At 39.1% G+C, this 17,275-nt stretch overlaps 1 protein-coding gene across 4 annotated transcripts in view; it reads left to right on the forward strand.

The window, feature by feature from the left end:
• Positions 1 to 17,275, forward strand: part of ADAMTS19 (ADAM metallopeptidase with thrombospondin type 1 motif 19) — a 223,286-nt gene that overhangs the window by 166,877 nt on the left and 39,134 nt on the right. For all 4 annotated transcript variants that reach the window (XR_011389707.1, XM_051844182.2, XM_051844183.2 and 1 more), the window contains 3 exons: positions 4,797 to 4,877; positions 12,234 to 12,391; positions 15,566 to 15,719. Coding sequence is in view for 3 of the 4 variants with exons in the window: in XM_051844182.2 (XP_051700142.2) it covers positions 4,797 to 4,877; positions 12,234 to 12,391; positions 15,566 to 15,719 (393 nt within the window). In the remaining variant the exon portion in view is untranslated. The remainder of the gene's footprint in view (positions 1 to 4,796; positions 4,878 to 12,233; positions 12,392 to 15,565; positions 15,720 to 17,275) is intronic.

Below are 17,275 nucleotides of genomic sequence, written 5' to 3' on the forward strand. Positions count from 1 at the left end.
CTTCTAAAGATTGGACATAACCTTTTGGTAGGCCCAACCAGAATAAGAGATAAATGAGCCTTAAGATATTGAAGCTTAAGAATTACGAAGTCCGGCCGGTGCCGTGGCTCACTAGGCTAATCCTCCGCCTTGCGGCGCCGGCACACTGGGTTCTAGTCCCGGTTGGGGTACCAAATTCTGTCCCGGTTGCCCCTCTTCCAGGCCAGCTCTCTGCTGTGGCCAGGGAGTGCAGTGGAGGATAGCCCAAGTGCTTGGGCCCTGGGAGACCAGGAGAAGCACCTGGCTCCTGCTTTCGGATCAGCGCGGTGCGCCGGCCGCAGTGCGGCGGCCATTGGAGGGTGAACCAACGGCAAAAGGAAGACCTTTCTTTCTGTCTCTCACTGTCCACTCTGCCTGTCAAAAAAAAAAAAATTACGAAGTCCCAGGGTAAATTTTAGATCAAAATATCAGTCTCTGAAGCCATGAAAAAGCTTCAGATATGTCTCACTTGTCTAGGTCTGCCAGCACGCATTTAGAAAAGATCTACTAGTTGGCACAGCTTCCCACTACGAAAAATAATTACAATAAGCTCTTCTGCCTGATTTTGATGAGAGAAAGATTGAAGGTAGTTGAATATACTAGAGCTTTTGAAGAATATTCTTACATAATTATTTAATATGCATGGAAACAGTTCATGGAGAAAATACTGATAAACATTAAGAACTGACATCTTTATTTCATTTTTAATAATATTTCCTTTTCCTACCAAGCATATAAAATGGAAATACCATCAAAAATTCAGTGATCTTTTTTTCATTCTGACTGCAGTTATGTGAAAACATTTTTTCTCAGATGTCTCCTAACCACTCCCTTAAAGATCTACATTTGCTTATTTGTGTGTTTATTATAATCATATGTATGAACAATATTTCTAATTGGGAAAATGTCTGAGGTAGTAAAATATTAGGACTACAACTCTATGCAAGTTTCACATGGTTCACAGGGAACAGACAAGAATTCTTATCTTGGAATTCAAAGTTGCCTGTGGGGTCCTCCCTATGTGTGCCTCCAACACATCTCACACCATGGACCCTTCCTTCTTGAAGCTACAGCTGCCAGAATTCTCGTGGACACTCAAACTGACCTGCTGCCCTGGCACCTCCCATTTGCAAATGCCATTCTGTCCGTTTCCTATTAGAATTCCCTGGTAGATTCCAGACATCACTTACATCTCATTTCAAATGTCACTTCTTCAGTACAGTGACCCCAGAGCCACCTCTGAATTCCCATCCTGATGACTGCTTTAGTGATATTACCATATTTGTAACTATACAGAGTAATTCTAACCACATTTTCAATTTTAGGTTCTTTTGTTTTTCCTTCCCCACTAGACTGTAAACTCAGTTATGAAAAATATCATGATATTTATTTATTTATGAGACACACACACACACACAGAGCTCCCATCTTCTGGTTCACTCTCCAGATGCTTACGACAACTGGCACTGCGTCAGGTAAAAGCTGGCAGCTAGGAACATAATCTAGGTCTTCCATACGGATAGTGGATGATAGAGACCCAGTCACTTGAGCTATCACTGCTGCTTCTCAGGGTGGGAAGCAGGGGTCAGAACCCAGAGCTGGGTATTGAGTCCAGCTATTCCAGCGTAGGGCACGAGTATATTTACCAGAGTCTTAAATGCTAAGCTAAGTGCTCATTATTCATGATAATTTTTGTTCAACATCACAGTCCCAATCACCAGCATAGTGTCAAAGCCATGAATATTTCCTAATTTAATTAATAGTAAAACATAAATTAAATAGAAGTTTTTTAAAACTCTATCTGAGTCTTAATTCTATCATGGGCTCCATCTGCTTGTAACTTTGGGGGCCTTGTATTCTCTTCACTTGAGAAAATGTTATCCCTGTAGTTTATGGACTTACTAGAATTTGTTGAAGGACTTGCACCTTATTTAGTCCAGTTGGCCATACATAATGTACATATTTGTGAGTAAAGCACGTGCAGACACATGTGCTTTTTTTTGGAATTACACAAAATGGTGGATGGTAGTGAGATGTGTAATTCAATGGTTGATTCAGTAAGCTGTGTCCTTAACATTATGATTCTAAAATCATAGCCTCTGTTTCCAGCCCCTGCTGCAGGTGGGCCATATGATACCTTTGTTCTATGCCAAATAACTCATCATTTTCAGGAATTTCAATAATTAATCAGCAGGAGACAACTCTGGACTTAACACTGATAACTTTTTTTAAGGTTTTGACATTAGAGTTTTATCAAATTTATGGATCTACAGAGAAATACTCTGAAGAATATTAAATGTCACTTAATGTAATTAAAAAACATTATATATTCAGCCCAAGATATGTATCTTCTCTATTACTTTTCATCACTAAAGGAAATCTTGATTTTGACTTCTTCTGTACATTCTCTCCTCTGGTTCCACTTTTCATCTTATTTACTACAAACATTACATTCCTAACCTTTGCTGAAAAATTCTTCTGAAACACTTAATTGTATCTTGCTGGTGGCAGAGTGACATCAGAGCCTGGTACTGAGGCCCCACACTTACTTGGCCCCAACTCTAGTTTCAAAACTATATGTTGGGGGCTGGCGCTGTGATAGAGCGGGTAAAGCTGCCTCCTGCAGTGCCGGCATCCCATATGGGTGCCAGTTCAAGAACCAGCAGCTCCACTTCTGATCCAGCTCTCTGCTATGGTCTGGGAAAGCAGTAGAAGATGGCCCAGGTACTTGGGCCCCTGCATCCAAGTGGCAGACCTGGAAGAAGTTCCTGGCTCCTAGCCTCAGATCTGTGCAGCTCTGGCCATTGTGCCCATCTTGGGAAGTGAACCAGCAGATGGAAGACCTTCTCTCTCCCTTTCTTTCTTTCTCTCCCTCTCTCTGCCTCTCTGTAACTTTCCCTTTAAGTAAATAAATAAATATCAAAAAAAAAAAAAGTTAGGGGTCAGAACTGTGGTGTAGTAGGTTAAAGCCCTGGCCTGCAGTGCTAGCATCCCATATGGGTGCCATTTCAAGTCCTGGCTTCTCCACTTTAGATCCAGCTGCTAGTGAGCCTGGGAAAGCAGCAGAGGATGGCCCAAAACCTTGGGCCCCTGCACCCAAGTGAGAGACCATGAAGAAGCTCCTGGCTCCTGGCTTTGGATTGCAGCCATCTGGGGAGTGAACCTGTAGATGGAAGACCTCTCTCTGTAACTATGTCATTCAAATAAATAAAATAAAGGAAAAAAACAAAACCCTATGTTAGTCTCCACCGGGGAGTGCTTGGTCTCCTTTGTCTTGGAGTAACCACTCCAGGGACCTGGTCCATGGTGACTGTCTTTGCTCCAACTGTATTTTTTTCTTTCCCACACTTAAAGAGTTCTCAGAACAAAATCTGAGCTTGCAAACTTCACTGCATTTCTTTTTTTGTTTTTTTTAAAGATGTATTTATTTATTTGAAAGTTAGAGTTACACGCAGAGGGAAGGAGAGGCAGCGAGAAAGAGAGCGAGAGCCAGAGGTCTTCCATCCACTGGTTCATTCCCCAGTTGGCTGTAATGGCCGGAGATAAGCTAGTTCGAAGCCAGGAGCCAGGAGCCGCTTCTAGGTTCTCCCATCCTTTACTGCTTTCCCAGGCCGTAGCAGAGAGCTGGATCGGAAGTGGAGCAGCTGGTACTTGAACCTGCGCCCATATGGGATACCGGCGCCCATATGGGATGCCGGCACTGCAGGCAGTGGCTTTACCTGCTATGCCACGGTGCCGGCCCCCACTGCATTTCTAACTAGGCTATCCTGTTGGGCTTTTTCTGTACTCACAATTAATAAAATACCAGTGAGGTTTTTTACATTAAAAAAAAAAAGTTGTCAGTTATTAGTAATACTGTTGATGCAACATCTTTTTGAGAAACTGCTTCACTTGAAATCATAAAGAGTTTACACATTAAATTTTATTTTACAAAGGCGTTAAAATATTAAGGCAATCATCAAAACTTAAAAAGCATATCAATTAACAAAGGGTGGAGTAGGAAGTATCACTATGCTCCCAAATCTGTATAAATGAAATTTCTTTTTTTGTTGTTGTTGTTGACAGGCAGAGTGGATAGTGAGAGAGAGAGACAGAGAGAAAGGTCTTCCTTTTTGCTGTTGGTTCACCTCCAATGGCCGCCACGGCTGGGGGCGTGCTGCGGCCGGCGCACCACACTGATCCGAAGGCAGGAGCCAGGTGCTTCTGGTCTCCCATGGGGTGCAGGGCCCAAGGACTTGGGCCATCCTCCACTGCACTCCCTGGCCACAGCAGAGAGCTGGCCTGGAAGGGGGGCAACTGGAAAAGAATCCGGCACCCCGACCGGGACTAGAACCCGGTGTGTCAGCGCCGCTAGGTGGAGGATTAGCCTAGTGAGCTGCCCGCTGGCCAAATCTGTATAAATGAAATTTCATCCGTATACATGAAATTGTTCACCTTATATAAATAAAAAAATTATTAAAGAAAATGAAGAAGCCATTTAATTAAATGGCAACATTTTCTACTGTGATACCTTAGATAAAAATACATTATTCCTATTATCTCTTAGTTTATTGAACATAATCCAATTTTGTCACAATAGTTTGGTAATAATTTCTTCTGCTAGAAGACAAGGTTTATTTTAGGAAACATTAAGGTAGCTATATTAAGTCCTCATTTGAGTTAAGAAATTCTTTTGTGCATTCTATGTTAGGTCAAATAAATTTCGAATTTTTTTCAAAGAAAAAAGAAAGATACTGTAAGAACCCAAGATTTATTTTAGGTTTTATTGACTCTTACAGGTTATGTGGAAGTGCTGGTGATACCTGCTGGAGCAAGAAGAATCAAAGTTGTGGAAGAAAAGCCGGGACACAGCTATTTAGGTAACCTGTGTTACAGACACAGAGGTGAACCAAGTACGAGCCCAACTCCTGCCCTGAGAGTTGTGTGAGGAGAGGGCGTCAGCCTGTTGCTGAGTTCATGAGGGAGTTTCTTTCCATTTCTCCCAGGGCCTGACCATGAGCAACAGCAGTTGGATGACCTATATCTATTTCGGGTATACATCTCCTCCATATGTTAGTCTATTAAAAAAGTCATTGAATGATTTGGGTCATTTTTTTTCTCAGATGAGCACACATCTATTTCATGAATATATCTATTTGATATATACACAAATATACAAATTAAGCAATCGCATATATAAATGCATATATGTTTATATAGTGATTGTTTTAGAATCTTGTGGGATTAAAAAAAAAGCTTCTGCAAAAAAGAGAACTTGATCTTTTCATGGAGAAGTGTTTGCTCTCTTGCCTCACTTCAGGAAAATTCACCTATGAGAATGTCCTCAAATATTTAAGTATAGGTCATAGAAAGGACAGGATCAGCTAGTTTACTATTTAAATCAACCACTGAATTGTAAATATAAGATTTGCTAGGTTGTCAAAATACACTTACTTATGTGTTAAGTTGCAATCTAATTAAATCATTAGTCTTATAGTCTTGGAATCTGAAAAAGAAAACTGTTCTCCCAGTATTTAAACACTGTGTTTGTAATATCTTTTTACAGAACATCCACAAATTTTTTTTCTTAGCGAGAATTATGTCTTAATTATTATCCTTCCTAAAATGAACTTAATATTCCAGTATGGAAGAAGCCCTTTGAATGTGGAAAACAATTCATTTTGCATAATTGTTTCAACTGTGCAATTTCAAAAATAGTCTTCATTCAGACTGAATTATTTTTTCCCCTTAACATTTGCTTTCTATATGATAGGAAAATTTAGGGGGACGAAACAATAAAGGAAATCCTCTGTCATGTAATGTACTCATCAGTTTATTACCTATGAATAAAATGTAACCTTTTTGTTTACCTACTATGGTTTTTGAAATATATTTTCAAAGTAAGTAGAGCACCACAGATTTTCAAATTCAGATTAAGGTCCTAATCCACCCCCGAGGACACCAGGCATTTGATGATTTCAGTGCATTCGTTTCTATGCAGATAACTGGCTTGCATAATTGGATACAATTGTCCTTTCCAAGCTGAAAAGGAGTAGAGATGTCTCCAGTAGGATTTTCTCAATTTCTATAAAATTCTAGATTGCTCTTAGTACCCTGACAGATAACTAAATAATGAATAAGTAAACCTCCTAGTTTTACAAATGAGACACCTTCATGCTGCTCCCAATTCCTCACTCCACAGTCTCTTCATCCAAACCAGCCTTGTTTTCTGTTTCTGTCTGTAGTAACTTCCTTTTGCAAGATCAGCAAAAGCCTCTGTGTTGACAGATCCAATAATCACATGTTGCTTGACCCGTCAGCAGTATTTACAACTGGGGACCCATCCTTGCTTCATGAGACGCTTTGTCCTTTTGATGCTCCTCCCTAGTCCTTTCTTGGTTCCTCAGCATCTTCCTGTACCCCAAACTCTCCCTTTCTGTGGGACTCCGGTCTCAGCCCTGCTCTCTTCTCCGCCACAGACTTTCCCCAGGGAGTCAATTTCAGCTCAAATGTTTTACATCAGTATTTGATATAAATTATCAAATGTTTCATAACCACCTCAGAAATAAGGCAAAAATCAAAAATCCAAACCAAAAATTTAATTTCCATTCCATGCTGAAACCCTAGTTCTTCCCTTTGTTTTTCCCTTCAATAGTGAGTGTCACACCTTTGTGTCACTGTGTGATGGCTGCTGCGAGATCCTTTTCATAGCACTGGCTGCAATGTTCCCCGTTTCATTTCTGATTTTAGTAACTCAAGTCTTCTCTTTTTTCCTTTAGTCTGCTAAAAGTTTCTTAACATTGTTGATCTATTCCAAAGACCAGCTTTTGTCTTTGTGTGTTTTTCTCTATTTCTTCTATTCTCTGTTTCATTTATGTGTGCTCCAATCTTGACTAATTCCCTCTTTCTGCTAGTTTTGGATTCACATTGCACTTAATTTTCCAGTTTTTTAAATTATAAAGTTTAGTTGTTTTTAAATCCTTCTTGTTTTAAAATGTGTGTATAGGTATACATTTCCCCATTGCCACTTCTTTTTTTGCATCCCATAAGTTTTGGTATGTTGAGTCTTCATTTTCATTTGTCTCAAGATATTTTCTTGGGCTGGTATTGTGGTGCAGTGGATTAAGCTGCTGTCTGAGATTCCGGCATCTCATATGAGCACCAGACCCAGCTGCTCCATTTCCAATTCAGCTCCCTGTTAATGCCTGGGACAGCAGCGGAAGGTGGCTCAAATGCCTGGGTCCTTGCCACCCATGTGGGAGACCTCACTGGAGTCCCAGACTACTGACTGACCTGGCCCAGCCCTGGCCATTGCAGCCATTTGGGGAATGAACCAGAAGACAGAAGTTCTCTTTTTCTGTCCCTCTCTCTGTAACTCTTTCAATAAATATTTAAATCTTTAAACATACAAAAAAGGTATTTTCTGATTTCCTTTGTGACTTTCTTTGATCCATTGGTTAATTAAGAGGATGTGGTTAAATATCTACAAACTTGTTAATTTTCCAGCTTTCCTTCTGTTACTGATTTCTAACATCATCTCACTGCAGTTGGATGCTATGTATGCCATGCATGTTTTAGGAACATGGATATCAAGGGAGACATTATTCAGTCTATCTTAGCCACTTATGTTCTTCATTTCCTTTATGCCACTTACTATTGTCTGCTTTTCCTTATTAGTTTACACACATATTTTGTAAAAAAATTATTTATGTATGTATGTGTTTACTTGAAAGGCAAAGCGAGAGGGGGGAGAAAGAGAGAGAGAGAGAAAGAGAGAGATTCTCCATCCACTCTCTTACTCTACAGGTGTTCATAATGGCTAGGCTGAAGTAAGGAGCCTGGAGTTCCATTTGTGTCCCCCACGTGGGTAGCAGGGGTTCAGGTATCTGGACAATCATCAACTGCTTCCTCAGGTGCATTCACAGTGTCCTGAATTGGAAGCAAAGCAGCTGGAACTCAAACCGCTGCTCTGATGTAGGATGCCAGCGTCAGAAATGGTGAATTAACCTGTGGCACCACAGTGTTGATCCCGGAATCTGAGGTCACAGGCAGCACACCATGCTACCTCCTTTTGTTTTTCTGTTTTCATTGTTTTCTATGCAACCCTTTGATTTTAAAGCACATGTCATTTGTGAACACAATTTCCTTGAACTTTGCCTACATTACCCCTTTTTGAACCAATGTAATCATTTATTGAATAGAATTAACTCATGAAGGAATAAATCATAATGACTACTATCTAATTCTGTCAAATCCCCTATTCTTTGCCTATTAGAGACATCAGTCATAAATTCCCGCTTTTTTTTATTAAAAGATCATTCAAAGTACAATTTGAATCATGTATCTTTCTGAAATCTCTGACCTTAACTTCCTTTTTTTTGTTTTACTTTTTTTTTTTTTAAAGATTTATTCATTTATTTGAAAGTCAGAGTTACAGAGAGGCAGAGAGAGAGAGATCTTCCATCTGCTGGTTCACTGCAATTGGAACTGCAATTGCTGCAATGGCCAGAGCTGGGCCGACACGAAGCCAGGAGCCAGGAAGTTTTTCCAGGGCTCCCACATGGGTGCAGGAGCTCAAGGACTTGGGCCATCTTCTGCTGCTTTCCCAGGCCATAGCAGAGAGCTGGATTGGAAGTGGAGCAGCCAGGACTGGAACTGGTGCCCATATGGATGCCAGCGCTACAGGCGGTGTCCTTACCCGATACTCACAGTGCTGGCCCCCCTGACCTTAACTTTAATCAGTTCTCCCTGTGCATAGCTTTAGGTCTAAGTTATAAGAGTATTTTACTTATACAAATAAACAGCATCTATGCACTAAAAAGCATACATGCTGCCTGAAGATTTAATGTTGAAAATACAAATGTTATCACATTTCTTCTAGAGCCTATTAAATTTCCTTACTTGCTTAACTGGGGAACAGTGATTATCCCAATGAATTGATAAAGAGTGCAGGAATGGAGAATAAGAAGCCAGCTGCATAAGCCAGTCTACAAGATAGGAATGGTAAAATCCCAGTGGCTTGCAGGGACATTACAGAAGTTGAGCTGATAGAACTTGTTGAAAAATGGATCTGAGTATTGATCGAGGATCAAAATTCCAGGATGATTTCTAGGTTCCTGAGAAGTTATGGTGCCATTTCATGAGCAAGGGGCATGTTTGGAGGGGAAAAGACATAACACAATATTAAAATTCTAGATTTCAAGCCTAAAGGCCTGGTAAGTGGATACATATCATAAATCACACTTCCTAAAGGCTCCTTTGGGCATAGGAAGGAAGTTGTTTGAAATCGTCATCTGAAATAGCTTTAGCAAAAAGGAAAGAAAATAGAACCTTGGCAAACTGATCATCCTTAAACAAATTAACTTGTCTACATCAAACTATATATTATTTCAGAGGAGACGTTTAATCCCTCCCCCCTTCCTTTTTATGACTGTCTTTGGACAGTACCAAGGTACTTCAACAAGTTCTTGGAAAGATGGAATTAAGGTAAATTTGCTTTGGTGCAAAAAATATAAAATCCATGCATAGTTTTTTCATAAAACACATTTCCCGTGAACTTTTTGAAGATACCTTGTATGCATGAATTTCAAAAATTTTTGCATCAAAGTAAATTTATACTTTAATTCCATTTTCTAGGAACACTTTGACATATCCTCAGATTTTTATATTCAATTATTGCTTGTTTTTTCAAATATTGTTGGCATGATTATTTTGTTAGTAATTTATCCAAAAGCCTAAAAAGGAGAGTAGTTTAAATTGGTCATATATGACATCTCTTCTTTTTAAAAAGACTTAATAATTTATTTGAAAGGCAGAGTGTCAGAGGCAGAAAGAAGGATTTTTTTTTTAACTAGGTAGAGTTACAGACAGAGAGAGACAGAGAGAAAGATCTTCCTTCCGTTGGTTCACTCCCCAAATGGCCTCAACAGCCAGCACTGCACCGATCCAAAGCGAGGAGCCAAGTGCTTCCTCCTGTTCTCCCATGCGGGTGCAGGAGCCCAAGCAGCTGGGCCATCCTCCACTGCCCTCCCAGGCCACACCAGAGAGCTGGACTAAGAGGAGCAACCGGGACTAGAACCCGGCGCCCATATGGGATGCCGGCGCCGCAGGTGGAGGATTAACCAAGTGAGCCACAGCTGCTGGCACCACAAAGAAGGATCTTTGATCTGCTGGTTTACTCCCCAAATGGCTAAACAGCCATAGCTGGGCCAGGCCTACACAAGGAGCCAGGGACGCCATTCTGGTTTTCCCAAATGGGTGGCAGGAACCCAAGTACTTGATCCTTCTTAGGTCACCTTCTAGAAATCTGGCATCACACTTAAACACTTCCTTGTGTTCAGGACAGCAAAATCATCACAGTATTCTTTTGATTTCACTCCTAAATGCATCTTGATATTTGTTTCCACTACCTTGCTCCAAGGCAACTATTACTTTCAGTTGGGCTACTGTTATGCTATCTCCTGTCTTGCTATATGTTTATCCTAAACCAGTCCATTTTCCACATAATATTTTTGAAAATCTTTTAAAGTTACACTTCTTTGGTGTGGGGAGAACCCTCAATATACCTACAAGGGCCCTGAAATCTGACTTTCTCTTGCCTCTGCATCCTTTTCACTTCAGGATTTGCCTTAACGCATTTGTTTCTGGATTACGATCGAGCTGCATTAAACTTCAGGGCCTTTCCATTTAGAACTCCCCTAGTCTTGAAGGCTCTTTCTCATCTTCTCTAATTTATCATAATGAATTTCCTCAGTAAATATCATCCTTCCCATAAGCTTTTTTTTTTTGACTCCTCTCACACAAGTGTCAGCATGTAATAATTAACTAGTTATTCATAGAACTTGTTTTAATGTCTGGTTCTCTACTTAGATTATGCATTCCATGAGGCCAGACAGTATGTCTACATTGTCCACTTAGGGAGTTCCAGAACTTTGAGTATTATCTCCATTAAAGCTGATACAGGATACGTAATTCCTCAGTCAAAATTAAATGTTATATAAGGGGAAATCACTTCCAGGGAGGTATTCAGAAATGGACACTATCAATCATGTTATAATCTAACAGAAGAACTGGAAACACAAATTGACACAACCTGTATTACAATATGTTTTAAATTAGTTTTCAAAATCTTTAAAGCTTAATCTCTTCTACTCTGCCATTCCAAATCAGATAATTTATCCAAAGGGAACATTCATATATATATACATAATTAATTTACAGTATATTTATGTAAGCATTATTTACAATATAAAAAACTTAAAGCCAATAAGTTGGAGATTAGCTTAAAGAATAATTAGCAAGATTTATCAGTGTAAGTTTTAAAAACATTTTCATATAGTTTTAAACATTCAGTTAATTTTTGTGTGCATTTCTTTTGGGGAAGAAAATTAAGTTGTATGGGAAATTCTAAAAGCATATATGAAAAATTAAATCATCTGGACAAAAAATAAAACTGAATCTTTAATTTAGAATGGTAATCCATGTCATGAATTGTGATTAAACAGTAACAGAGATCAGGTCAAGAAATGGAGAGAAAAAAATTATGTAAGTGAGGTTATTTTGTAAAATCCCCCTACAAACAATTGCTGCTTCTAGGAGAGAAGCTGCAATTTATCCTCTGTTCTTGCTCATAACAAATCTTACATTGGAAATATTAAAAGGCCCTGAGTCTGTTTTTAAAACCAATATGTTACCATTGAATCATTTTGTAGTACCTGTATACCTGCTATTTTTTTCTATCAGTTAACATACTGTTGAATTAACATTCTTTAGTCACACACTTTTCTGGATAGGCATAGGAGACATAAAGCACATATAAGGTGTGGCAGAAGCCTTCCCTGTGTTTGTAGGGTCATTAGATAGATAAGATAGATATACATAGCCTTAACATAATGATGTTTTAAAGAATAAATCACTAAAACTCTCAGCTCCACTCTCCAAAAATAAATAAATAAATAAAAACGGCCTGCAGACATCAAATGGCCAAGGAAGCTGGGAGAGGCAAAGATAAATGTGTGCACTTGGCTGTGTGGTTGTGGGCAGCTTTTGGAAAGGAGTACTTGGAGCTGGTACTCTCACTAAGGACACTTCCCAAGGAGGAGATGTCTCGCGGTTCACTTCAGGTTGTGTGTTACCCTGTTCATTTTAGAAATGCATGGAATTCTTTTAATGGAACAATGTAATATGGACATTGAACAGTGATGCTGACTTGTTAATACTCATAATACTCTTTATAGCTCTTCGGGATGCTGGGAAACAGTCTATTAATAGTGACTGGAAGATTGAACATTCTGGAGCATTTAATTTAGCTGGAACCACCGTCCATTACATCAGACGTGGCCTCTGGGAGAAGATCTCCGCCAGAGGTCCTACTACAGCACCTTTACACCTCCTGGTATGAGAGACGAGTTGGTAACATTGCATTCTCAACTTCTCACAGCAAAGATATTCCTCCTGTGCCTGCTCCAATCTTTTCTCCCAATCTGAATTGTGGGATATGCATTTAAAATTAAGAGGTGGATTTTTAAGTTTTCAAAATGTGTTTTAAATCATGATACCTAAAAAGCAGCAATTGTTCCAAAAGGAGCAAGATGTTTTATGAAGTCATAGACTCAGTATAGAGATGGATCACCAGACAATAGGAACCATTTTTCCCTAAAAGTATACATTTACCAACCAGAGTCGATGTCTATCAACAGGGTGCAATAATATGGTAAATCATAGGGTTTCATACATTACCATTGTCTGAATCTATATAAAATGCCTTTCATCAGTTATTATTTTACCTGGAAAAAGAATTTGGTAAATGTATCTAGCAGTGCTCTCAATTATACTTTTATATTTTCTTCCTAAATTAATGTTTGGGATGATAACTTTTTGTACAATATGTCAAAAGACTAGGTTTGAGTTAGGATAAAGTTTGGAGGGCAAGAATCAGTGCAAAGCAAACCTAGCCAGGCTGGTGGCAGGTCCACGTGCTCCATCCAGTCAGGAATGTCCATGCTGTGGCACAGAAGACAGAGGGCTGATTACATTGCTGGGGTGAGTGTTTCATTCTAGTGGCAAAAAAAGTCTAAAATTCAAACTCTTCAATAGAGGCCACGCATAAAACTACTCTATAATATAGTTGTTTATTGGGAGTATGGTATGCCACATTATTTAAGAATAATATTTAAGAACTCAGCGTGAGAAAATCTAGGTAGTGTGCACAGTGTTGTCCAATAAATTAATTAGCTGTGAATAAAACAGCACTTCTCTATGCTCCTTCTCCTGGAAAAAGCTTAGATCCAAGTCCTTTATACCAAGTAGCTTTGGATTGTAAACAGACGTGTATTCTGAGTAATTATTTTGTGTTTCACTCCATAATGCTCTTGGATCCTATTATCTAATTTCACTTGGAAACTCTACTTTGCCCTGTGCCATCTGGGAGGGTATGGGTGTTGTAGGGCATGAACAATACCCAGCCCCTCTGTGACTGGATTATTTAAGATAAAGTCATCGGCCCCCGTGATTTAGTCATTGGGTTACAGAAAACACCATTACGTTTGCCTGACTTATGTAAGTGTAACCTACATTTTTTAAATGGGACTAGACCAAAGCTCCTGTCCTGAGCCTCTGCTTCAAAATCTTACAACAGTCTGTACTGGATCTCAGTGTTGGGTACAGGGGATTTTCCTGCCTCAGAATCTGTAATCTGACTGGTAATTACCGTGGTTTTTCCTGGAAGCATGAAGCATAATTAAAGTCAGTGAACTATGTCTAAAAGAAGGCATCTATGTGACCTGGATTTATTCAGTAATCCAAAGGAAACTGCACTTCTAAGATATTTTTCTTTAATGACTATTACAGACTGAAAGCTGGTACTGAATTCTGAAAAGCAATACCTTCAGCTGCCATGCGTCAGTGTGTGCCCCTAGCCTGTAACAGGGTCACACTTTGCTTTTTTGCAAAGAATACTGCCAATTTCAAATGGCTTAAGAGCTACTGGATTTGTATCCAATGATTGTATTGTATTTAAAGACAATCTAAAGTTTTATCAATGAAAAGGCAGTTTTTTAGGAAAAATAGACATGTTATCCTGTAATTAAGTCATCAAACAGCTGTTATTCTTATGTGCATTTCATCAATGTGAAGCCATCTAATCATCTGTTTATGACAATACACTCCTTTTAAAACCACATTTAAATTCTCTGTCTTTAATCTCATTAGGATGAAAGTAACTTATATTTGGCAACCTGAAATATGATTATTTAAGCCCAAACCAGTGCTGTTTCATACTCAGAATTAGTACCCAGCATGTTGGGCATCAGGAACTTATAAGTTATTATTTTTATTACTAATATAGTCGTTTCATAAATTCAACACCCAAGTTCCCCAATCCACACATTAAAATATGTTTTAGTAGTTGTTTTGATATATTGAACAAACCTTGAGGAAAAAATAATAAAGAAAATACTATGTACAGAAATGTACCCTGGCTTATTTATATTTTTTGCAGAGTATTAATTTTTAATTATTATTACCACAGCTGTGTTGATGAAGGTTAAATACTAAACAAAGTTCCTTAACAACTGAGTGAAATCTGAAAATGCAGGCAGAGTAGTATTTTTCTGTGGATCACACTGAATCATCTGAACTGCTTCCATAAATTATAAGAGCCACAGAAGTAATATATTTCAGGTAGTTGTTTCTGACATAGTTAACTCTAAATAGATTCATAAAGTAATGCATTATCCATTCATTCCCTAAAATATCTCTGTGGCCCATGTGTGTGTAAGTGCCCATGATGACCCAGTACTCAGCCTGGTACTGTACCGGTGGAGGACAAAATGCTCATAAGCCCTGCTTATTCCTCTTTGCAGGCATTCCCACATATCCTTTGTGGCTTATTGAGCTGTTTAAGTATATGCATATAACTGTACTACTAATATTTACTTAAAATTTCTTTTTAATATAGGTTTACTTTCAAAGAAAACAGTCTGTACTACAAATGGAAAAGCAGTAATGTTTCCAAAAATAAAAGTTGACTGTAAGCATACATTGGAAGACAGTTATCTGGTTGGCTTAGAACTTCTCTGCCCTCATGAAGTACAGTGATGCCAAGTCTTTTCCCTCCTCCGCTGTTAACAAAGGGACTTCCTGTCCATTTCTCTTTTTTGTATGAGTGGAAAGGCTACATTTGTATTATATTGTGGGTCACATCTTGATGTTAAGTGGGATGGATATCTCTGCCCCCACAAACCCTACTCCTCCACCAGATTCATCATCGGCATGTGTCCTGCTTTGTGAAACTGTCTGGTTCATCAAATTCAAAGAAAATGGTCTGGTATCTCTGACCTCATTCAAAGGGCTTTTCTTCTTGATGTCTTTAGATCAAAGGTAAGTGTGGCAATCCAGACTTTTCAAAAGCAGGACAGTTTCAACATTTGAGAGTGATTTCACCTATCTGTTCTGCATTAAAGAAGCATGCTCACCATGCAGCAAGCGTTTGGAGGCTTTAAGATCCTTAAATGCTTTGCATTGAGTTTGCTCGTTTTACCTGTCTGCCTTGATCATGTTTATACCACAGGTGCTCCTGTTTCAAGACCAGAACTACGGTCTTCATTATGAATACACTATCCCCTCAGACCCTCTGCCAGAGAACCAGAGCTCTAAAGCGCCTGAGCCCCTCTTCATGTGGACACACACAGGCTGGGAAGATTGCGATGCCACATGCGGAGGAGGTGATGCATTTTAAAATACTTATCCTTGCAAAATGGCCGTTGTGTTCTGATGAATGACTGATAATAGGACAGCTCAAAACCCCTAATCTGCAACTCCAAAATTCATAAGTGACTGAAGACCAGCACTTTGTAAAGGTAGACATGTACGTACATGGCTTGGTGGCCAACTACCTGAAATATTTTGTGGCAAATCTTCCTTGAAATGAAGAAAAGCTGTTTATAATTGTTACATATCTCTTAATATGACTACTCATTGCATTGTACTGAGTAATGTACTGATATTTAAAATCCACCAGATCTCCTAGAGACCATTTGTTAGGTTTACACACACACGTGCACACAGACACACAGACACACACATATGCATTCTGTATTGCTTCTGTAAAATATCAAAAGTTCTAACTCCCAGACTACACCTGCCCATGGGAGTTTCTGACCTAGACTAAATGTAAGAATACTTTGATAGTATTTCAGGCATGGAAAGCCAAGACACTCTGGAAAAAAAAAAATGACCTAAATGAAAGATCTCTGTGAGTGAGATCCCAGCGGAAAGAATGGGCCATCAAAGACATCAAAGAAGGAAGTACCTTTCTCTGAAGGGAGGAGAGAACTTCCACTTTGATTATAGCCTTGTCTAAATAAGATCGGAGTTCGCAAACTCAAGAGGCTTCCATAGCATTGGCAGCTCATGACAAGAGCCTCGGGTGATTCCTGACGTCATAAACAAGAGTGTCAATTGTTAAATCAACAACAGGAGTCACTGTGCACTTACTCCCCATGTAGGATCTCTGTCCTTCATGTGTTGTACTATGTGAATTAATGGTATAACTAGTACTCAAACAGTACTTTACACTTTGTGTTTCTGTGTGGGTGCAAACTGTTGAAATCTTTACTTAGTATATACTAAATTGATCTTCTGTATATAAAGATAATTGAAAATGAATCTTGATGAAGCATGAGATGGGAGAGGGAGTGGGAGATGGGATGTTTGCAGGTGGGAGGGAGGTTATGGGGGGAAAAACCTGCTATAATCCAAAAGTTGTACTTTGGAAATTTATATTTATTAAATAAAAGTTAAAAAAAATAGGATACTTTGACAGAGTAGTATTCAGCATGCTTCTTTGTCATCTGTATACTTAAGCTAAATACATAGAGCATGCAAATGTCTTCACTTTCTCATTTCTAAGAGGGTATTACTATTCTCAAATAATATAGAAGCTTTCTAAAATTTTGATCAAAGATTTTCTGTTTTTATTTTCTATTTTATTTTTTTGCAAGGCTGAGAGAGAAAGAAAGAGAGAGCAAGCAATCTTCCATCCATAGGTTCACACCCAAATGCTCACAACAGCAGGGGATGGGCCAGGAATCAGGCAAACAAAACCCAGTCCAGGTCTTCCATGTGATGGCAAGAACCCAAGTGCTCAAGCCATCATCTGTTGCCTTCCAGGCTGTATATTAGCAAGAAGCTAGGATCACAAGCAAGGGAGCTTAAGGCACTATAATATGGGATGTGGGTGTCCCAAGCAGTGTCTTAACAGTTGTACCAAATTCCTGCC

Source organism: Oryctolagus cuniculus, chromosome 6 (genome assembly GCF_964237555.1).
Source record: "Oryctolagus cuniculus chromosome 6, mOryCun1.1, whole genome shotgun sequence".
Classification (NCBI taxonomy): domain Eukaryota; kingdom Metazoa; phylum Chordata; class Mammalia; order Lagomorpha; family Leporidae; genus Oryctolagus; species Oryctolagus cuniculus.